This window comes from Chiloscyllium punctatum, chromosome 6 (genome assembly GCF_047496795.1).
Source record: "Chiloscyllium punctatum isolate Juve2018m chromosome 6, sChiPun1.3, whole genome shotgun sequence".
Taxonomy (NCBI): Eukaryota; Metazoa; Chordata; class Chondrichthyes; order Orectolobiformes; family Hemiscylliidae; genus Chiloscyllium; species Chiloscyllium punctatum.
The window spans coordinates 60714681-60738536 of NC_092744.1; the positions used below are offsets into that span (position 1 = coordinate 60714681).

The 23856-nt window shown below is 38.2% G+C and overlaps 1 protein-coding gene across 6 annotated transcripts in view; it reads left to right on the plus strand.

Annotated features, from left to right (window-relative positions):
- dock10 (dedicator of cytokinesis 10) overlaps positions 1 to 23856 on the plus strand; it is a 342639-nt gene that overhangs the window by 249063 nt on the left and 69720 nt on the right. For 5 of the 6 annotated variants that reach the window (XM_072572749.1, XM_072572752.1, XM_072572747.1 and 2 more), the window contains exons 24-40: positions 249 to 367; positions 1685 to 1754; positions 3054 to 3173; positions 4557 to 4631; positions 4977 to 5123; positions 6155 to 6238; positions 7813 to 7921; positions 9825 to 10003; positions 10518 to 10634; positions 10873 to 10990; positions 11540 to 11661; positions 14550 to 14667; positions 15935 to 16001; positions 17508 to 17555; positions 19599 to 19700; positions 20720 to 20844; positions 23013 to 23128. In XM_072572749.1, coding sequence (XP_072428850.1) covers positions 249 to 367; positions 1685 to 1754; positions 3054 to 3173; positions 4557 to 4631; positions 4977 to 5123; positions 6155 to 6238; positions 7813 to 7921; positions 9825 to 10003; positions 10518 to 10634; positions 10873 to 10990; positions 11540 to 11661; positions 14550 to 14667; positions 15935 to 16001; positions 17508 to 17555; positions 19599 to 19700; positions 20720 to 20844; positions 23013 to 23128 — 1836 coding nt within the window. The remainder of the gene's footprint in view (positions 1 to 248; positions 368 to 1684; positions 1755 to 3053; positions 3174 to 4556; positions 4632 to 4976; positions 5124 to 6154; positions 6239 to 7812; positions 7922 to 9824; positions 10004 to 10517; positions 10635 to 10872; positions 10991 to 11539; positions 11662 to 14549; positions 14668 to 15934; positions 16002 to 17507; positions 17556 to 19598; positions 19701 to 20719; positions 20845 to 23012; positions 23129 to 23856) is intronic. The other variant, XM_072572748.1, reaches the window with a different exon arrangement.

Consider the following 23856-nt stretch of genomic DNA (forward strand, 5'->3'; position numbering starts at 1 on the left):
GCTGGGGAACTTAAACTTTGATTTTGCAATAAGCATTGTTTCTGAACAAACGCGAGCTGCCAATTCATGTGTTAACTGATAGATTCAAGTACTTCCAAGTAGATTGTGGTGCTCAACAATAATATTAACATCTGGTTAAATATTGTATAAGTATTAATCCAAAGTAGACCTCTGTTTAATTAGTTGGGGCTTTTGCAGATGGCTTATCAGAAATATTTTGATTCTTAAGCTGTTTCTGATCATTTCAGGGTCTACTTGGCATTGAAAAAATCCACGTGATTGTACGTTTCCTTCCTATACTGCTGAATCAGTTACTCTGCATCCTGGTACAGCATGATGAAAATCAAGTTACTACTGCCACCATCAGGTAGGAATGTATGAAAAATATCAAGTAGAACAATAATAGTTTGAATTCAAGCATGCAATACATTCAAGCTTATCCGATAAGCTTTTAAATGTTTAAAATTCAACTTTGACAATACACTTGTGCACCCTGATCTCTCAATTTTTGAGACAATCATAGCACTTAGGTAGGAATGAATGATAATTATTTCAAAATTTAACATTCAAGTCTGGCTGTAATTAGATTTCAAAAAAATGCATTTATTCATTTTCACTGTGTAATGAAAATGCTTCATATTTAATGTTTTTGTGGTCCTGAGATTGAAGGCTTATGATGCGGGTCAATGACAAGACAGCTTTAAATTTTTTTTAAACAAGGCCTTTCTTGGAAATCATAGTTATTGGTCTTTGTCACTTGAATTCACTTCAGGAAAAGCACTTGTCTGCCTTACAACTGGGTTTTATAGCTGTTCTGTTTGAACAGTGATTGGAGTCTTGGAGCTTATGTTTGGATTTTCCAGTTAAGGAACGCCTACTACAAAACAAGCAGCTCATTTTATATTCATGTCTGGGAAAAATCTTTGCTGTGAGATCAGAGAGAAGTCTGCCTCTTCTTCTGGAAGAGTAATTGCAAGAACATCTTGATATTGTATTTTCTGACCAAACTGTGTCTAACAAGGCTCCAGACAATTTTTTATGATTACTGACTTGACCATGCATGTAATCATACCAGATAGCAGATTGAAAGACTTCAGACTCTTCTATGCCCAAGCCAGCATGAACATGATAGTCCAAATGGCCTCTTGTGCTGTAACCTTACTATGATTCTTGCAAGTCAAGGTGCGAACAGAGTACAGGTAGCAGCAAAATGTAGCGCCATCATGTGGACTTAGTGGTTAAAAATCTGTTACAAAGATTTTCAACAAAGTTTAGCTTCTGGCAGCAAAAGGTTTAGGCAATTCATAAAACAACAAACTATAGTATTTATTGATGGACAATTTGTATGTGGAAACACTTTTGTAGTTTCTTTCAAAAATATTTTAAAGTGAATCTCTGCAGAGAGAGATCTCTTGACATTTTATTTCCTTTTACCTGCAGTGTGTTTGTGCCTGTGTTTTGGGTTGTTTTGAGGGTAAACATTTATATTTTAACATTAGAAATTGCATGTATTAATTAATTTTACAAATTTATTGAATAGATTTTCTTTCATAATAAATTTTAAATAATTTGTTCACAAGAGATGTTAAATTCAATTAGTAATTTGTACATGGCAGAAATATCTGGTTGAAAAGGGTTTGCAATATCATTCTGTGTACTAAAACATCTCCTTTCTGTTTTTAAGGGCAATTGTTGACACTGTTGCTAAGTGCCATGAAGAGCAATTAAACGTTCACCTCCGCTCATATATTAAGGTACAGTTAAAATTTTAAATCAGTACATACATGCAAGTGAGATAGTACCTCCTTATTCAGTATATGTCTGCATGTCCATGTCATTTAAACATAGCAATTCTCTCAGCACTGCTCAAGGTTTGTCATTGACTACTCACTCAAAGGGGAATTTGAAAACTATGTGAGCAGTCATTTTGGTTACTGAAAGAGACATGGTTGCATATTGAATGAGCAGATATGTTCTTCAAACTTTGAAAATGTTGTATTTGTAACATGAATTTTTGTTACTTTTTGTAACAAATTCAGTGTTGCCATTGACACCTTGATGAATTCAATACAGTCAATTGCTCCCATAAGTGGCTGAGGCATTTTTTTTAATATAAGTCTTGACTATGATCAGTATACATTATACCGTAGCGTAACTCAAGAGTTGTAGCAATATTACTAGCTGCTGATCCGACTAAAATATATGGGAGTTTTAGGCAGATTTACTTATGTCTTTTTCTAATATTTTTAAAGTTGGGCAAAAAGCTCCTTGAAAATCCTTGGGATCTGCCTTTGAGAAGAGACAAGTTATCAAACTAATAATAAACAGAACTGACTGGCCTTTTAAAAATATTTAATTTTCTATGCTAATTTCTCTATTTACTAGTTTCTCTGCTGGTCATACATGAATATGAGCTTGGATTCTCCCTCTACATTTAGTGCTTTGCCATTCTTCAAAATGACTGGGAAGAAAATTACTGGGAAACAAAGAATTGTAAAATCTTTGCCTTGCTCCTCTGACAACTAGGATGCAAGAGTGGCACAGATGTTACATGAATGATATAAATCTTCAAAAATAATGGACATGCTGTGCTAAAAGCATCAAGGATTAGTAATGCATGTACTTAATTAATGAGGACGTATTGGCCTTGTGGTATTATCACTAGACTATGAAACCAATAACTCAGCTAATGTTCTGGGGACCCAGGTTCAAATCCTGCCTCAGCAAAGATGAAATTTAATAAAGAATATGGAATTTGTTATCTAACAATGACCATGAAACCATTGCTAATTGTCAATGACAAACCAATTTGGTTCACTAATGCCCTTACCTGGTCTGGCTGACATGTGAGTCCAGACCCACAGCAATGTGCTTGACTCTTAAGTGCCATCTGGGAAATTAGAAATGGGCAGTAAATATTGGCTGAGCCAGAGATACATACATCCCATGTGTGAATTTTAAAAATGTTAATTTTTGAATGTTGTTGCCTCTATTTGGTACTTGAAGCTAACAGTAGGTATCATGACTTACCTTCACAAATCTTCTTCATACAGTTTGTTTTCAAGGCTGAAGTTTCTGAATTGAAGCAGCAAACAATTCACGAAGTGCTTTTGAAAGGTATAACCAAGGTCCTGACATCTACTGATGCCACTGATGTTAAACATTTGCTAAAGGCAAGTCTTGAATTGTAACCAATTATATTTTTGTCAATGTATTTGTGTCCAGATAATTTTATTATATTCAAATATAAGCTACAGAGCAATACTGCTAATAGCAGACTAATTGAATCCTTGAGTTAAATATCTTTAAAGCAACTTGATTCCTGGCATATTAAACATATGTTCAATGCATCTTGAGTGTATTTGAATAGAACTTGGAAAAGTCCTATCTGAATGCAGATATATTTGGTGAGGTTACATGAAGGACAGATGCATAACATTAAATTCATTTCAGTGGATTCTTGCAGTTAAAGGATTTTCTTCTTCCACTGCAGAGCTGTGAATTTGTCAAATTAATGTTGAGCAAAAACAGTTATCGATAAATCAATCATTTCTTTAAACGGGGAGCTGGATACATTTTTCTTTGCGAATGGCAGTGTAGTTTTGTTCAGGAATGAGTTGATTTGATGAATATATTGTTTCCGTAGCCACTGATTACTCTGTCATGGGATGCAAAGAACCAGACACAATTAGTATGGATTGTGAGTTTGGAGATTTTGTTTCACTAGCTTGCTGGCAGACATTTCATGTACTTTTTTTTGCAACTTCTCTTGAGCTTCTTTTTCATAGCAAATCGAATTTATTTCATCATCTGAGAGTAAACTGAATAGACTACTCCTATCTTATTCCTTTATTTTAAAATTAAGAACAAACATTAAGTTTAAACCTGTAAATTAAAGATTAATTTAATTTCCTTGAGCATTCTTCCTACATTGCTTTTGTAATTTTTCTATAAATATGGTTTCTCTGCCCTAATGCAATAAAATTAAACAAGTTTTTAAAAAAATCTTAAGTATCCTTTTGTGCATCTGGTCACTTTCAGTAGTTTTGTTTGAAGCAAATGCTATGCTCTTATTGGGTTTCAGGCTGGTTGGAGTTTCAGTGGTAAGTCAATATGAGAGGAGCAGAATTAACTGCCTGTAAAGATGGTGATCCACTCAGTTTCAAGTCACTTGAACCATGCATGTCTCTTTGCTCTATTTACCTCAGCAGTGCCTCAGCTTTAAAACTATGATCCATTGTTGCTCAGCATCTAAACAAAAATAGAAAGTCAACAAAAGTATGATCAGGAATGAATATTAATCAAATTTAATATAATTACAGTTATGTCTTGTTTGCATCATTGAGGGTAAGCTATGTGAACATTTCTTCCAAAGTTATGTACTCAATTTTTTGGGGGAGTTTAATAAACTGTCCTTGATAGCTTCCAGGTTGGTTTTGGCCAATTTTGATGTTTGCATTCTGAAGTTTTACCATCTCCCAATGTGTTTGTGTTTTTATCATTCTGTTAGTTTATAGACAATAGACAATACTGATTACCCACCTATTGTTTTACAGCATTTGTGGTTCTTCTTTGAAATTGTTACAAAGTCAATGGTGCACTATTTGGTTGATGATGACAAGAAGCTGAAGGTAAGATGAGATAAGTGAAATAGACAATCAGAAGTTATCAGTTGCAAAAGATTGTTTAAAAATATCATGCAACTTTTGATTCAATTGCACATAAAAGCTAGACAGCATATCATTATCCCTAGTTCTGAAGTCACAAGTTTCCATATTGTGACAGTGGAGTTTATTACTGAGCCACGGAAAGCAAGAGGAGTTCAAACTTCCATAAGAGTAACCATTAACATGGCGATTAATAAGAAGAAATAATTTGACATAATTTCAAATGTTTAAAATGTAAAAAATCTAAAGTATTACTGACTTTATGTTCAAGTGATATGCAAAATTACTATTTTTTTCTCTATTGCATAGTTGAAGCGTACTGAAAGGTTTCCATCATCCTATCATGATGTAATGGAGAGACTGGTGTTAACCCTGGGGGAACTAATTTACAAAAAATTCAAAGAAGCAGAAGAGGAAACCAGGGAGGCGAACCATTACCTTGCCAAGTTTGTAAAGGTACTTGCTTTCTCAGTCTAAAATGTTTCAGAAAGTCTATTCCAGAAACAAACTCTCAAATTTGAATGATAGACGAAATGTAGTTAGGGCTGAACACAGGTAGAAATGTTTTTTCTTAGTTCTTTTGTCCTGGTTTTTCCTCATGTGCAACCTTTTTAATTTTTCTTTTCAAAGAATTATCCATTTTCATTTGAAAGCTGTAGTGAGCACTGATTCTGATGGGATCTCATGGTCTTGAAATTCAGCCCCATTCATTTGTAAGTGTGTGTTGTGTGCAATCCTGTATCTAAATGGTGTGGGGCCTGAGATTGAGCTAATTTTGGGCCCTGTGCAGGACCTTTTTTAGGATTAATAGCAGTGACAGGCAACTCATTCATAGATCATACTTTGTTTTCCATCCTTTTAATCAGCTTCTTCTCCCTGTTACCACATTAACGTTAACAGCCAGTGCTTTAATTTTAACAAAAACCCTTCTGAGCAGCACTTGATCAATCAGAATTTGAAAATCCATGTTCACAAGATTGCATTTTGTTTGCAGATACTCCACTTGTTAAATTGATCAATACATTTTTCAGTCACTGAAAAATCGACTTTTAACATTCATACTGAATGTCCTTAATTAACTGAAGCCACACACAGGTGAAATTTATCTATAAATGGTCCCTGGAAGCTTACCCTCTGCTACTTTTACTTTGCTTGATCTATATTTCACCATTTTTAGAGCAGAAATGTGATATTTGCCAAACCTTAATAACCAACATCCTTATTTTAACAAAGAAACCATACAGTCAAAAAATTGACCTCTACTCTGTCTGCAAATTTATTTCTGTTATTTTCTGCTTTATGTTTCTAATTTCTTCCCAGTCCCACATTTCATGTTTGAAGAACCCATGTCAAGAATTATGTATGTTTTACAAATTACTAGCAAATGTGAGATGAGTTCAAATGTATAAATCTGATTTTAAAGATGCGGAAGAAGTCAGTTAAATAACATTTGAAACATTAACATAATATTGCTTTGATTTTTACAGCGATGTTTTACCTTTATGGATAGAGGATTTATATTAAAGATGATTGGGAGTTACATGCACATCTTTAGTCCGGGAGACCACAAGGTAGTTTTCATGAAATTCCATTGTATATAAGTGTGATTGTCTCTTTGCTAAATGTTCTCCTTAAAGGATGGCTCTGATTCTCCCAGTTATCGAACATTTATCCCATCGCCTCGTTGCCTGTTCCAACTTTTCAGGCCTGTCTGGATGGTGCAACCCTCTCTGTTCAAATAAAACTGGAGGACCTCCCACCAGTGACCAGAATGTCCAACTGACCATGTCCAAATGCCCATGACCACTATTGGGTCTGCCCTTGACTTAATGAGCCAGTACCCCCAATTGAAAGTTGTCTCCATGGAATTAACTGAGGATCACTCCCCTTAGATTTTGGCATGTGAGCATTAAGCTGATTCATACACTGTGGTTTGCTACAGAGGCTGCTTGTGCATGGTGCCATTGTCAGATTGACATTGAACATGTCCACTCCCTTAACTGCTGACAACGATGTCAAGCTGCCTAATTTTGTGTCTGTGCTAAACAAGGCAGATGTAAATTCTGAAGTGGAGAACTGTATTGTAGGTTGATTGCAGATGTGCCATGAGGATGTGTAGAGGCTGGTACATGTCTGATGCCAAATTCTGTAGAAGGGTGTGGGGGAGGGGAAGGTAGGAGAGAGGGCAGGAGGGTAGTGGGAGAGTGGGAACATGCATATTAAAGGTGAGATTAGGTACAAATGGACTGCAGGTACATGCAGTTGAGCCTGTCGCCACTCATTAACAAGATTCTCATCTTGGAGAAAGTGAGGACTGCAGATGCTGGAGATCAGAGCTGAAAAATGTGTTGCTGGAAAAGCGCAGCAGGGCTGAAGAAGGGCTTATGCCCGAAACGAAGATTCTCATCTTGCCATTCAAACCTCTTTGTAAAATTGGACTCTTTTCAACATCAAGAATCTAATTTCTGCGGATTTCACCATATTTTCCTGACTAACTTGCCATTGCCCATGGGTCAACATTTCACCTGAAGAAGGGTGACCTGAAGGTTATTGACATGAACCATTAAATCTGCTTCTCTCTCTCTCTCTCTCTCTCTCTCGAGATTCTGTTAAGAGCTAATGATTATTTTCTGCTGATCCTTCAAAATTTCAGCATCAGCTGTATTTTGCTTTTGTACAAACAGAAATTAAATGCTTTTTGTTCTTCAGGTGTTTCCTTGGATATTTTTGGTAGCTTGCATGTGGACAGACACTTCAGGATGGATTTTCAATTTATCATAGTGACATGAAGCCAGAACAATAGACTGACTCCCCATTGTAGAAACCCTCTTACTTTAAGAGTAGTCAATCTTCAGTGCTGGTTTTAGACCTGGACAACAACCTGAAGATACAGCCTGAAAAATCTTTTTTTTTTACTGTGCATACCTCTCACAAGTGCAAGGAAATGGAGTTTCAAAATGCTGCATTAAACACATAATGTCTGATTATAATCTGGCACCTTTGAATTTTTTTTTATTTATATTGAATGCTGAGGAAAGTCATTGGACCATTGAGCTGAATAACTGACTGCCAAGTGCAGTATCAGAAAATCTTGGCTAAGATGTCCTAAGAAATAAGCTTATACTTTTTAACTTTATAATTTCAGACTCTGTTTGAATATAAGTTTGATTTTCTTCACGAAGTTTGCAACCACGAGCACTTCATTCCTCTTAACTTGCCAACGCTGCTTTTGAAAAATAGATCAGGAAAAGAAGGTCAGTTAATGTTTTTCATTTCATGATTATGGAGGATGGGGGAATTGCAGTGGGGAAGGTCCATAAATGTTTAGAGTGCTCAGGAACCCAATAATTTATTTTGAATAGTTTGCATTTGTTAACATTTCACAAATTAACATTTGTAAGCAATTCCACTGTTTTGTCAATGCTGTATGTGAAGAATATGTTTTGGTTGAGAGTAACAGCAGCCAGTGGGAAGTAGATAAGATGGCCTAAATGCTATTCTGTATCCCTGAGGTCGTAAGAAGGGAATAATGCCACGGATTAATAGTATCAAGCCAGATCAGATATAGCATTGGTTAGATACCTAAAAAAAATACTGTAATAAACTAACCTAATAAACTAATAAAACTAAGCACCAAGTTTACCTCAAGCATGGTTTTCCATTAATTCCCACATTGTTCATTTTTGTGGCTTTTCTGAATGAGTTCTATTTCACATTCCATGATAGTCTCTTGCACCCAATTTTCATCGACTGGAACCAGATGTCAGCCTGGTCCTGCCTGGCTTGTAGTGCCTGAAGCAGCTGAACTGTCAAGGAAAGCTTATTTGCACCTCCTCAGCAGAAGACAGTTCCTATTCTCCCAGCTTCTCAGTATCCAGCACGTTACCTCATTGTTTGTACCAGTAGTGCAGAACATAGCGTGCCGGGAGAATTCCAAAATGAAGAACTTTACATTTTCCAACTTTTTGCCCGCTCATTTAACCTTCTCACAACTTGACTCCAAATTTGGCTATAAATTTAGCTTGTTTGGCAGAATCAGCTGGGAGTTTTCTATCCCTCTCTATTCCCTTCCACTAAAAGTATGAATCAATGTTAAATAATTACACTTTTTCTGTGAGTTCACATTTTAAACTTTAAAGAACTTCAATTAGTTGTTGGTTTTCTTTCAGAAATGAAATTATTTCAATGATGGCTGGGTACATTAATCATAATGGTCATTGCTTTGCAACATGCTATACTTGATGAGTTAGCATTTTCTTCAGTCAAAACATGGGGAGGAGGAAGCCATCGTATGTGACCATTGCCAGAATCACATTTTCTTTTGTAGGAATGGCTTTCGACTGAACCAGACTGTTGGTACCCTCAGTGTCCTGTTTAACCCTTTGCTGAGATTCAAAACACATATCCTCTCATCACAATATCTGACTGGTTCCACCTCCAATACATAGATGGCCTCTACTTTACCTCAATGAATATCAAATTCTCATCTTCATGTTTAAACCTCTTATAGTCTCAGCCTTCAGAAATGCTCTTAAAATTTAATTATTTAGATGTGCACTTGCATGTATGCCAAGACCAAGGGCTATGAAATGGAAGCAAAATAGTTAGGTACTTGTTTTTGACCAACCTGGATGTGACAGGCTGAAGGATGCTGTATGTGCTGTAGATTTTGCTGACTGTAAAATATCCTTTTGTAACCACAGGCTTGGTCAACCCTTGCACTATATCATGAATCCATTCAGTATGTTGTTGCCCCCCCCACCCCATCTCCAACGGGTGGCATGGTGGCACAGTGGTTAGCACTGCTGCCTCACAGCGCCAGAGACCCGGGTTCAATTCCTGCCTCAGCCGACTGACTGTGTGGAGTTTGCACATTCTCCCCGTGTCTGTGTGGGTTTCCTCCGGGTGCTCCGGTTTCCTCCCACAGTCCAAAGATGTGCGGATCAGGTGAATTGGCCATGCTACATTGCCTGTAGTGTTAGGTAAGGGGTAGATGTAGGGGTATGGTGGGTTGCGCTTCGGCAGGGCGGTGTGGACTTGTTGGGCCGAAAGGCCTGTTTCCACACTGTAAGTAATCTAAAAAAAAAACACACACACACACCACATGTCTGGGAAAAACCTTGAGACATGTTGATTTTCTTTTCATTCTTATTATAGGCATGCAACCAGAATACACCTTGACAAATGATTTTTGTCGTAGTCATTTTCTCATTGGGTTGTTACTCCGTGAAGTTGGATTTGCGCTTCAAGAAGATCAAGATATTCGACATCTGGCTATTTCTGTTCTTAAAAACCTGATGGCCAAACATTCCTTTGATGACAGATATACAGGAAAGGTGAATAATTAATATAATTATAGTTTACCAATACAGCAGATGCCACTGTTTCGTGGTGCCTTAAAAAATTCTGTTGAAGTTGACAGCTGGGATGCCAATTAAGGTGGTGTTTCTCAGCAGTGTGGAAGGTAGGTTTGGAGGATCAAGTGTTTTGGTCTGTTCTTATAATGTCCTAGCTTTTGGTTAAATTATCACATTGACAGAGTCTGATTGTCCAGCCATGTGTTTAAAAGTCAGAAATTTATTCATATTCCATCTCTCACCAAGGAATCTCTCTCCTTGCCTCATTAACTGCTAATATTTCCTCTGAGCTGCTTTCCTTAATGCTTAGCTGCGTAGTATTCCTGTGGAAGTTTAAACTTCCAAGCAATTATTGCTTATTCAGAGCTTGGGAGATCTTGGCAAAAACACCTTAAGAAAGCAAAACCTAAATGTTTCACAAAATTGCCAAGGCTTATATTTATTCTGACATTTAAGTAGATGTGTTTGATTAACAACTATGCTTTCTTTATAGAGTCAACAGGAACTGATAGCAACTTTGTACCTACCATTATATGGGATACTTCTTGACAACCTTCCACGAATCTTTATGAAAGATATGTTCCCATTCAATCTCAGTTCCTCCAATCCGGTTAGTGTCACATTAAGGAGTAATTAACACTGGAATAATAATGGCGAGAAAATTGGTGACTTACCCAAATGTAAACTCAATATAATGTCGGTGTCTGTGTTAGCGCAATATTTTGCCAATGTTTCGTTCATTAATTAACCAATGTTTTATGACAGAAACCCATAATTTCCTGCTTATATAATCAAAGTAATGATAAGTAAAAGTTGACTTTTTGAAAAAAAAATGTTCTCAATTTCAGGGTTCCAAAGATGACTTGAGCATCACCGGTGGGTCACAGAACCAATCAACCACGCCAACAAGGAACACAAATTCCCTGGAAAGTTCAGTTTCAAAAGATGTTTTGAATTCAATAGCAGGTACCTTGTAAATTATTTTGAATCAATGCCTATATTTCTTTAATTCTTATTCCCTTATTTACCTTAAGTTTTCGCCCCTTGGTTTTCTTTACCATTTATTTGTTATTAGTGCTCTGAAAAGTAGATTTTTATTCTTATTCAATTTTGGGATGTGAGCAACGCTGACAAGTTGTCCATTCTTAATACAAGAAGACTTTTGTTTGTCCATCCTTAATTGCCATTGAGAAGGGGAGGGGTGAGCCACTTTCTTGAACCATTGCAGTCCATCAATTAGGTTTTTCCAGAGTATTATTAGAGAAAGTGCTCCAAGATTCAGCCCAACTCTAGTGAAGAAACAGTGCCAAAGTTCAAAGTCAGGATGTGGTTTGGCTTGGAAGGACCCTTGCTACTGGTGATGTCTCCATTGACAGCAACAAAGTTACAACTAATTTTCAAAAGTATATAATTAACATTAAGCAATTGTAATTATTCCTCAAATGCAAATTCTTAATCAGCATTGTTTAAGTTAATTTAATCATTTGCAAATAATTTTAATGGTACTATTTTTAGCTTTCTCATCTGTAGCTATTTCAACGGTGTCCCAGGCAGACTCCAAAGGTTCACTTGGCAGTCTGGATTCTAACTCTGGTGCATGTGAGAAATCAAGTGAAAAGATTGATTCTTCTGAGAAGGTATTATTTAAGATGTTGATAGCACTTTCTACAAAAGTTAAAGGCTTAATATCAACTTAATAGGCTTAACCATTTATCATACTTCACATACAACTTTGTAAAAGCAGCAGATGTTGCTGCGTTTCTGAAACATATTTGGTTTGTTTCCTTTCATTACTTCCTAGTTTGAAAATTCATGTAATGTCCTTTGCCTAGAGGGTAAGCAAACTTAGCAATGTTTTCTTCCTCCTTGGTTATTTAAACAGTGCCCTGCCAAATGGTATGGGCAATCTAATAGAAAAGTAATTTCTACAAATCATAGTCTTAGAGATGTACAGTACGGAAACAGACCATTCGGTCAACTCATCCATGCCGACCAGATATCCTAAATTAATCTAGTCTCATTTGCCAGCACTTAGCCCATATCCCTCAATCCTTCCTATTCACCCAGATGCCTTTTAAATGTTGGAATTGGACCAGCCTGCAGCACTTCCTCTGGCAGCTCATTCCAGACACGCACTGCCCTTGCATGAAAAAGTTGCCCCTTAGGTCCTTTGTAATTCTTTTCCCTCTCTCCTTAAACCTATGCCCTTTAGTTTTGGACTCCCCCACCCTGGGAAAAAGACCCTGTATATTTACCCTATCCATGCCCGTCATGATCTTATAAACCTCTATACGGTCACTCCTCAGCCTTTGAAGGAAAATAGCCCAATCTATTCAGCCTCTCCCTGTAGGTCAAACCCTCCAACTCTGGCAACATCCTTGTAAATCTTTTCTGAACCCTTTCAAGTTTCACAATATCTTTCCGATAGGAAGGAGACCAGAATTTCACTCAGTATTCCAAAAGTGGCCTAACCAATGTACAGCCATAACATGACCTCCCAACTCCTATACTCAATGCACTGACCAATGAAGGCAAGCATACCAAACACATTTTTCACTATCCTATCTACCTGTGACACCAATTTCAAGGAGTTATGAACCTGCACTATACCTCCTTTATTCACATCCAAATCATGTATATAAATGACAAAAAGCAGTGGACCCAGCTTGGATCCTTGTGGCAGACCACTGGTCACAGGACTCCAGTGTGTAAAGCAACCCTCCATCACCACCTTTGCTATCTTCAAGTCAGTATCCAAATGGCTAGTTCTCCCAGTATTCCATGTGATCTAACCTTGCTAACCAGTCTACCATGAGGAACCTTGTCGAACGCCTTACTGAAGTTCATCCAGATCATGTCCACTGCTCTTCATTATGTCTTCAAAAAAACTCAATCAAGTTAGTGAGACATGATTTCCCACGCACAAAGTCTTCTGGAGATCTGATATAAAAGCAGGAAGTGCCAGAGAAGCACAGCAAGTTGGACAGCAACTATTTGGAGTCCAACATGACTCTTCTTTGGAACTGAAGGGAACTGAAGATTACTATGTTTTATGCTGTGAAAAAAACAGGGAGGAGGAATAGATGCTTCTGTAGTTCAATACTTGGTCAGTGTATGTTGTTTTCCTGCAGACACTGGATTGAAGTTCCCTGTTGGCTGTTCGCTCTACTGCAATATCTAGGAATGGCAGTTTGTTGTTCTTTTCCTCCTCTTTAGTGAATTTTATGCCAGTAAGGATATTATTGATGGTTTTGAAGATTTACTGTAATTTGTTTCAATTAGTGATGACAAGTGTCATTCATGTAGCGGACCCAAAGTTTGTGTTGGATGGTTGGCAGAGCTGTTTGTTTGAGTCTCTTCATTACTGGCTCTGCTGAGAACCCTGATATCAGAGATCCCATGGATATTCCATTGGTTTGACTGTAGATTTTGTTGTTGAATACTGAACTACAGAAGCAATCATCCCAACACCCACAATCGACATTGCATTAGAACATTATTTCAACAAGCCACTACACACTGCAACACAGGGGAACTACACAGAGCAAGGGAAATCACCTATATATAGTGTGTATTCAAAAAGAATGGGTACCCAAGGAACACAGTCCACTAATGTCTCAACAACAAACTTCAACAAGCAGACAAAACATGTCCAGAAACTCTAGTCACTCTCCCCTACATCAAAGGCATCTTGGAAATGACTGCCAGACAACTCAGACCTCTTGGCATCATGGTAGCCCACAAACCCACTAACACACTAAAACAGCAACTAATGAATTTGAAAGACCCTATACAGACAACAAGCAAAACTAATGTCATTTATAAGATACCTTGCACGAACTGTAACAAACACTACATTGGTCAAATAGGCAGAAAGCTACCCACCAGGATACATGAACAACAAGGCATGACCCATTCTCACTAGTATACTTAAATACACATGAGCAAAAACACCACTTTGACTGGGACAACACATCCATCCTAGGACAAGGCAAACAGAGACATGCATGAGAATTCCTAGAAGCATGGCATTCCAACCTGAACTCTATCAACAAATACATTGACTTGGATCCCATTTACCACCCCTGAGAAAAAAGAACAGAAAATGGTGTCACCAACCCAAGGAAACCTAAACACATAAATAAAAAGTGGGCAATGCCGCCAGTGTTTCATCCGGAGCCTCACTGAGGTGACGAAACATCTGAAAATGAACCTTCCAGCTCAACGAGCAAACCTACATCCAAAGAACACAAATGCTTAAAGAAACACACAGCAAGCTTGTAACAGTAACCCTCAAATAAATCACAACTTGTTGTGGCAGCAAGTAAAATGCTTAGTGTGCACTTCTGTTAGAAAAGCTAGATTACTTTTTTTTTAAGAAAAAATTACTTAATTACTTTTTTTTAAAGAAAGTGTGATAGTAAAGAGTAATCTAAGAATCTGTCACAGAAGAACAAGTATAACGCAATCATGCATCAGTTTAATCACATACATCTTCAGTGATAATGTTTGTTTTTCTCTCCAGACTCACTCAAGACCGTTGTCTTTAATTGGCTCAGCTATTCGATTTGACAAATTAGATCAAGCTGAAATGAGAAGTCTGCTTACGTGTTTCCTTCACATTATGAAAACTGTTTCTGAAGGTAAAACTCTTCTTCCTGACATCATGTACCAGAGGATTGGAAAACTGATTCCCCTTTGTTGATCTGATAATCACTAATTACTTAATTTGGTGCTGTAGTTTAAATGTAGTATTTTTATATTATGTTTGATATTTATGAGATTGCTTTCTCTTGGTGAAAAGGGAGAAAGGTAATTTCTTACATTACTGGGGGCCCCCAGGCTCTAAGTAAACTTCTCTGGATGGTGTTACACCATTAAAATCTATTTAAAATACTAAATGCCTTTGTCCGAAGAGCAAAGTTTTACAGTCACCTAGAAGATTAAACCCTGAAATAGCAATCAATTCTTTAAAAAAATTTAAAACATCAATATTAATGGTTATTGACTGGAGGTGGTACAGGTATCGTAATAGAGTCATGGAGACATAGAATTTTACAGCACACAAGCAGACCCTGTGGTCTAACTTGTCCATGCCGACCAATTATTCTAAATTAATCCAGTCCCATTTGTCAGCATTCCACTCATATCCCTCTAAACCCTTCCTATTCATGTACCTATCCAGATGCCTTTTAAATGGTGTAATTGTATTAGCCCCCACTACTTTCTCTGGCAGCTCATTCCATACATGCACACCATCCGCGTAAAAAAGTTGCCCCTTAGGTCCCCTTTTAAATCTTTCCCCTCTCTCCTTAAACCTATGTCCTCTAGTTTGGACTCCTATACTCTGGGGAAAAAAAACTTTGGCTAGTTACCCTATCCATGTCCCTCAATTTTATAAACTGCTATAAGGTCACCCATTTGCCTCTGACACTCCAGGGAAAATAGCCCCAGCCTCCCTATAGCTGAAACCCTGCAACTATCTTTGTAATTCTTTTCCCCACCCTTTCAAGTTTAACAAAATCTTTCCAGTAGCAAGGAGAACATAATTGCATGCGGTGTTCCATAGTGGTCTAACCATAGTCCTGTACAGCCCAACATGACCTCAACTCCTATACTCAATGCACTGACCAATAAAGACAAGTATATCAAGCACCTTCTTTCCTACCTTCAAGGAACTATGAACCTGCGCTCCAAGGTCTCTTTCTTAGTCAACACCTCATCATTAACCTCATAAGTCCAGCCTTGATTTGCTGTTCCAAAATGCAACACCTCACACTTATCAAAATTAAACTCCATCTGCTGCTCCTCATCCCATTGGCCATCTGAAAAAGGTCCCATTGTACTCCGAGATGATCCAATTTTGTTGTCATCTGCAAACTTATAATGAAGTTACCTATTTCTTTACAGTGATCCTTAAAGCCTACTGGTGCAAAGCACCATACTCGGAACTAATGGATTTCTTCAATATTTTAGAGTAAGTAGAAACTATTCAGTTGTTTATTTCTTGGTGATCTGATCCAAAAATAAACTGTCAAATTGAAAATGTACAAAGATAGTATTACAAATATGTCTAGCATTACAACCATGCAATAAAATAAAATCAGAAATGGTATGCTTTCATACTACATTGATGTATCAACTTACTATGCCAGTGGGATGAGACCTATCTCTTCAGAATCTATGACTAGTTGGAGGTCTTCTCCCTGTCAATATTAAGAAGAGATTAAGAACACTTTTGCAGAAAAGGAGAAAAATCTCATGTTTACAGAAGTTCAATTGTTAATGTTTGCTGCTTTCCGCTTGTTTATTAAGGAATGCTGTGCAGTGAAATGGCAAATCAGATGGGGATAAAATTCCATGGGCAATATTTTTAAATGGGGAAGTTTTCTCATCCAGCCACCCAAGGACTCAATGGGGAATGTAACCCCGCCAATATCACAGCCCCACAGCTATGTCATCATTGGCAAGGCATTAGTCAGCTAAGGGTTAGAATTCCGCCTGCCTCTTTCATCTGGTTGGCAAGCAGCTCTATGTTTTCAGCAAAGGTGATGGCCACTGCTGCAAGTACAGTCAGCCTCCAGAAAGGAGGAGCTAATGTAGGCCAAATTTCTTCTCAGTCCGGGGTATTAGTAAAGCCTAGCTAGCATGCTTCAGTGAACAGGGTGAATGATGTGGGGATTTATTGGTCAAGGGGAGAGGGTATGACTTTGTGACTCAACGCCTCCAACTGACACAGGGAATCCCAAAGGAGGTCTCCTCCACCAACCCCATGTTGCCCAACATCAACAACCCTGATAAAGACTACCAGGCTGCCCATCTGGTGTAGGCCCTTCTCCCTGCTGCAGATAAAATCCCAGTGGTAGTGGTTCGGGCCATCCACTGCCAGTGAGAAAATGGGAGGTGGGTTGGTGGTGGACAGGCCACGTACTGCATTTATGAGTCCACCAGCCCCTCAATTCTGCATCCAACCCCAACCTAAGCTGACATGGTCAAATCCCCATCATATTTAGTCATTATCTGGGAGTGTTAAATAAGTAATAGAAGTCAATGGAATTTAAATGTCTCAATATTTAAAGTGTTATTACCTTTTATTCTATACAGTTTTCTACGTTCATATATTAGAAAAGGCTAAATGCATGATCTAATTATTTTAATTCTGTTAGATGTTTTGAAGAAAAAAATTATTCAATTTATTTTAGAAAAAGTGATTCTTGGCTGTTCAATGGGGATGTAAGCAAATTAACTGCTGCATTCAATGCTGAACATTCCAAGGTGCTGCTGTGAATTAAATGGCACTGACCTCATCAATAGTAACAGCTTGGCCAGAGATCCTGTCCATCTGGATCCATTTGTTTCTTCTTCCATGCCAGATCCTTAACCTAACACTTTGTTTCCAAAAAAAATCACCAAATGAAAACATCAGGCAATTCATTTACATAATATCAAGTACACTTACAACTTTTTTGTTTGTTTCTTTCAGAGTTTGTATTCAACATTTCCGATTTCTAGGAAAAAGGCATGTGGCAAGGTAATGATCTTTGCAATACCAAGAGTTGGAAGGAGAACAATTAAAAGCTGCCTTTATATAGTACTTTCAACATAATAAAAATGTTCCAAGGCATTTGATCATGAACCTGTGAAATAAAATCTTATGCTTCAACCAAATGAAGGGATTCGAACTGATGATCAGTTGGCTTGAAGAATCAAATGAGAGAGAGAGAGCTAGCAAGATGGATAAGTTTAATGAAGGAATTCCAGAGCGTAGGGCCAAGGCACTTGAAGGCACGGTACCAATAGTGATGCAATGACCATTGGGAATGCAGTGTTGGCCAGATAGAGAAGTGTGCAGAGATCTCAGAGTTGTTGGAATGGAGATTAAGCTGGTAGAAAGAAGGTAGGCCCTAGGAAAGTTTGAAAACAAAAGGGAGGATTTTTAATCTGAGGAATTGTCAGACAATTTCAGAATGTGTTACTTTTGAATCACTTGCTTTTGGCTTCATGTAAGGACCAGGAGTTGATACAATGCATAATTTAATCATTCAAATCTTGTTCTGTGCTTCACAGTTAGCCTCAGCCAGACAGATTTTACAAGTAGCATCAGCAAATCCTCAGTTACTGAGGAGAAAGACTGAAATTGCAAAGTGGGCCAGGGCTTGGAAAGGACCTGTGAATTACCATTGGCCGGAAACTAGTTGTGGCTACAAAAGCAGATCAGAGGCTCGGCATACTGCAGTGAATAATTCATCTCCTGACTTCCCTAAAACCTGTCCACCATCTACAAGGCAAAAGACAGGAGTATGATGGCAAATTCCCCACTTACCTGAATGTGGCCAGCTCCAATACCACTCAAAACCTTAACATCATTCCAAGATAAAGCAGCCTGCTTGATTGACATCACACCCACAAACATTCATTCCCTCCACCACCGCAGCTCAGTTGCAGCAGTGTGTATAACAGATAAGATGCACTGCAGGAATTCACCTCCTTAGACAGTGCCATTCATGATCACTTCTCTACAATAACAAGGGCCATGTGAACACCACCACTTAGCAAGTCCCCATTTCAAACCATTTACTAACCTGACTTGAAATATACTGCTGTCTATTTACTGTTGTTGTGTCAAAGTCCTAGAATTCCCTCCCTAGCAGCATTGTGTGTGCACCCACATCAAATGGACTGCAAGGTTTCAAGAATACAGGCACACCACCACTCTTTCAAGGGCAATTAAGAATGGACAATAAATACTGTTCCAGTCAATGACACCCAAATCCCATGAATGAATTTGAAAAGAAGAATGTTTTCAAGATGGTTATGGATATAGTTCTTAAGGCTATCAAAGAGTAGGAACAGGGCATTGAATTGGAAGATCAACCATGATCATATTGAATGGCAAAGCAGATTCAAAGGGCCAAATGGCCTATTCCTGCTTTACAAAATTATCATTAGAAGGAACTACTGAGCACGACATTCTTAGTGAAGCACAATCCTGTGAGCTCTTTGTATTTCATATTGCAGTCCGGGACAGAAGGGATGGGGTGCGGTGTTAGAGGAGATGGTTAATAGTAGAAAACAGAAACAGGAAGATATCTTTTGCTGTCCAGATTAATCATGGAATTTTGGGAGATTTTGGCTGAGAAGTTTAATGCCTCATGATTTTGGTATGGTCAACCAGATCTAGTGATGAATGGCTAAGCCAGTTGTGTCTATGTTCTGCACATGTATCCACTCCCTGATCTGACAGGGCCAAGTCAGGAGTGTGGAGAAGAATACACATTTAATGATATGTTATGATAAAAGTTGTGAAGCTTTGTTTCATGACAAATCATATTCTCAAAGTGTTCCTATGACATGATGCACATAACTGGCCTGATGTGCATTTACATTTTTTTAAAACTCTTACGCACATTTTGAATAAAAGCAATTAACTTCTGAAGCTGTAAGATTTTCACAACCTACCTCCATATTCAACTCCAAATCATCCATGTTCAACACCTATTCTGGACTTTGATGTTTTTTCTCTAGCTTATTATATACAGCTGTAATCATCTTACCTTGTGTTTATTTGAAACAGGAAATTAGCTGCTGCAGCTAAACTCGCACAAGTTAGCCAGGGGAATGGAACTCTGAAAGGATCTAACCCGACTCATCAAAGTACTGGACTTCTCTCTCACTGGTAACTCCTATCAATAAGTTCAAATAAATAGTGTCCAATCTATTTTATTGACCTATCATTGGAGTGTAATTAGCTGAGTAAACAACTGATACACCCCCTCTTCCGGGGTTACGTTAGAGCCCGGGTGTCCTTGGAGAAGGAGCACGCGGTGTCCACCGACACCCTGGAGTCGTTCAGGGAGAGGTGGGCGCCGCAGGGAGTGGAGTGCATCATTTCTCCCTCCAACTCTATTTTGATTTGATCCCTACCCTCCCCTTCACTGTTTTGATCACACAGCATTGCCCTGTGGTTTGAAGGGCAGTGCTTGTCACTGGCCACTTGGGTGTTTTTCCTGTCTTCCTGGTGGTGGAAATTGAATAAAGATTCGTACACTTTGTGTCTTTCACTGTGTCTCACACCTGCACACACACACCATGGGTGCTGGGGAAAAAAATAATAAGCACTACCGCGATTAGGCAAAAAGAAAAAAAAAAGAAGAAAAAAAAAATAAACAACTGATACAATTGACTTGAGGTGGCCCCATGAGTGTCAGTTAAAAGGCAACATTCCTATTGTGTCTGTTACACATTGATGGTGATAACACGTACCTCTAGCATGTTTTATGCTAAAATGATCAGCTTAAGTTGGTTGCAGCAGTTAAGTTGTTGTATTGATATGTATCCAGTGTTCTCAATGTCGTGTTTAATCACCTAACACATTACAGGTCTCAACTTTAACCTATTACAAGTCAGTGCTGTGAATAACACAATTACTCCAATTAATATTTATCTACACAATAGAGAATGATGATATACTTGTCACCTGGTATTTCAAGTATTTATGTCAATATGTTTGCAGAAAACCTGAAAAGTTTAACTGAAATATACAAATAGGAGGAAATAATATTGTTTTCCCAAAGTAGTGAAGTTTCAACTTTAGTAACTGTTTTAATTTGATTTAAACAAAATAACTCAGTAAAGCAACAGGAAGTTTAAAAACTGAAGCTTTTGTATTTTATATTATGCCTTTTTATTTGTCAGGATACATTCAGGTCATGATGGACATAGACACGGAAGGTCCCAGACAATGCCTATAATACGTGGAAAGAATGCACTTTCAAACCCCAAACTCTTGCAAATGATGGATGCTTCCAACATAATGTCCAGTATGTTTTTAAAAATATTAACATTGAGTATTCATTCTTTTTGCAGATGATGTATTGCTTTGCGCATCCTCTTAAAAAATAGGAATTGTGTTGAATTGATCTTTAGATACATCGACAAAATGTTAGCAAAATCACCCAAAGCTTAAAAATCCATAACTTGAAATTGTATATGGCTTGTAAAGTGTAAAATATCTCAATATGCATTATGCATCAGGATTAACGATTAATGGTGATAACATTAATTCTAGCATTCCCTACGCTGAACTGATCAGCTTAAGCTGGTTGCAGCAGCTTTGCTTGTTACATTGGTTGTATCCAATCCTTTCAATTTCACGGTTAATCATGTAACACACTGCAAGTCTGAAGGAGGAGGTATTTTGGACTTAGCTGAAGGTATGTTCAAAAGAAAAATATTTCAAAGTAGTGCAGAAGTGCGAAGTAGTGCAGAAACGTTGAGGTGTGCAGGAGAAGGGTTCTGAAGCATGTGATAAGGGCAGCTGCAGATCCTAGAATTCACAATAAAGACAAGTTGGAGAACTGATGGTGCACACACACACACAAACTGGGGTTTCTAAGAGGTTGAAGGAAGAGATCAGTTGAAACCTAATAAACTGTTCAAAATTGCCACAAGCTTGAAAATCGGCTGAAACATAGGAGAGTGAAAATGTAGGTTATGCGAAGGGTGATGTAACTAAGGAGTAGACTCCCAGAGAAGTAGTGAATAGAGAATTGGATAGATATTTAAGGGACTGAGTGCTTGAGAGATCTTAATTTTTGACACTGATCAGAAAGACACCAATCTCTTACATTCTTGGACTCTGCCTTATTTAAAAATTAGTTGTGAAGCATGTACAGTGGAAACTCGATTATCCGAATGTACTATTTCACGGTGGCTCAGTGGTTAGCACTGCTGCCTCAAAGCACCAGGGTCCCAGGTTCGATTCTAGCCTCAGGCAACTGACTGTGTGGAGTTTGCACATTCTCCCTGTGTCTGCGTGGATTTCCTCCGGGTGCTCCAGTTTCCTCCCACAGTCCAAAGATGTGCAGGTCAGGTGAATTGGCCATGCTCAATTGTTCGTAGTGTTAGGTGCATTAGTCAGAGGGAAATGGGTCTGGGTGGGTTATTCTTCGGAGGACTGGTTGTGCTGAAGGGCCTGTTTCCACATTGTAGGGAATCTAATCTATTTCGTTCAGAAAATCGATTAAATGCTTTTCCTCTGGGGCTCAGAGTTTTTAAAGTCTGCTCCCTATTCAGGAGACTGCAGCAGCACATAGCGTGTGAGATCCCGCCCCCAAAACCATTCCCCTCTCGTTCCCCCCTCCCGTCCAACCCCGGCCCCAGCACAAAGCATGCAATCTCCCACCCACAACACAGCCCCCTCACCGCCACCCATCCACCCCCGGCCCCTCTCCGGGGCAACTGGACTATACGCCAACAACAAGACTGTTGCTGCCACTGCCTTTGTGGGGTAAGTTTCCAAATAGCACACACACAGACACAGCCACACACACAACTTTTTACTGCAATTTTTTGACAGTTTCCTTGTTTGCCCTGTACAGGACAATATTGGAGAGATTATTCCTGGGAAGGGGAAGGGAGGGGTTAGGGTACACCCCTCTGTAGAGCTCCAGGGAAAGTGTGGGTAGAGAGAGTAGGCAGGAGGTCAGTCATTTGGATACGGTGCCTGTTTAATCACTGTAAACAAAAGACATGATCACTGCCGGATGTAATGTTTCTATTGGGATCTCGAGATCTCCTTCGGATAATCCAATTTTCGGATAATCGGTATTCAGATAATCGAGTTTCCTTTGTAAATAGATTCTAGATGATGTATATAATTCTCAGTGTTTGGTGATTTTTGATCACATTTTATTATCTCATAATTATATGTGAACTGCAATAGGCAGACTTAAATTAAAATTCAGTTCATTGTTTTCAGCCTAAATTTCCAGTGTGGAATGATTGTAAGCAACAAAATAGATTACAAAATCACCCAAATTGTATTATTGGCCTATATTTGACATGTGCTGCCATTTAGTGGTTTTCAAAAATGAGTTTCATATACAGTACTGTCAATGCACATCTTTTAAAACAAAAAGTGACACTAACTTTGTATCGTTTCAGTTTGGCTTAATAACTGACTGCCTTTGACATTACATTCATTTAGATGGTTCTCCAACTGAGATGGATACCTTGCTGCTTATTGATGTAGAAGCAAATATCGCAACAGAAGTTGGCATTACAGTGCTGGAGATCATCTGTCTTTTTACTCAGGCCCATCAGGTACTTATGACAATATTGATTTTTCTTTTACTGACAAAATACATTGATGTATGAATTTGAGATTGCATTAAAGCACTACAGCTACTGTTAATTAAGTACTGACGGAGTGTAATCCAATGCTTTTAATTGTCCTGATTGCAAATCCACAGTGAAATTTATAATTGATAGGATTTTTGGAAAATTTTACATTTTAGATTGTCCCAAATATTCTTTTGTAAAAACTGCAACATTGTATTCACATATTCATATTCTTTTCTATTAAAATATGACAGTTCCTTGTAGGTTCCAAGGACACCTATGAGCAGTTGCCTTACAGTGACAATGATTGATTTTTACTTTATAATGAAATTAAAATGGTTGATGATGGAATAAGATAGAAAATATGTTGTGTAAGTTCAAATGTTGGATAACATAGCTTTTTTAAAAAAATAAGTGCTGGAGATTTGTCTTCTAAGGCCCAAACTTCCAACACATTGGAACTATTTGCCAAAGTGGTGAAAATGGTAGAAGTGATCTTGTCCTAGTCCTAAACTCGTTATTCTGATTCCAATAGAAGCAGGACTGGGGTCATGCCAGGTCTGAGGTCATGTCCACTTTACTGAAGCAGTAGCCATTTAAGGCACCAGCTTCCTGCACTGATGTGGAATTTTGGTTTCCCTGTAGCATGAAACCCAAAGCATAGGCATAAGACCTGCTAAGACTCCTGAACTTTTATGATTTGTTTGGAT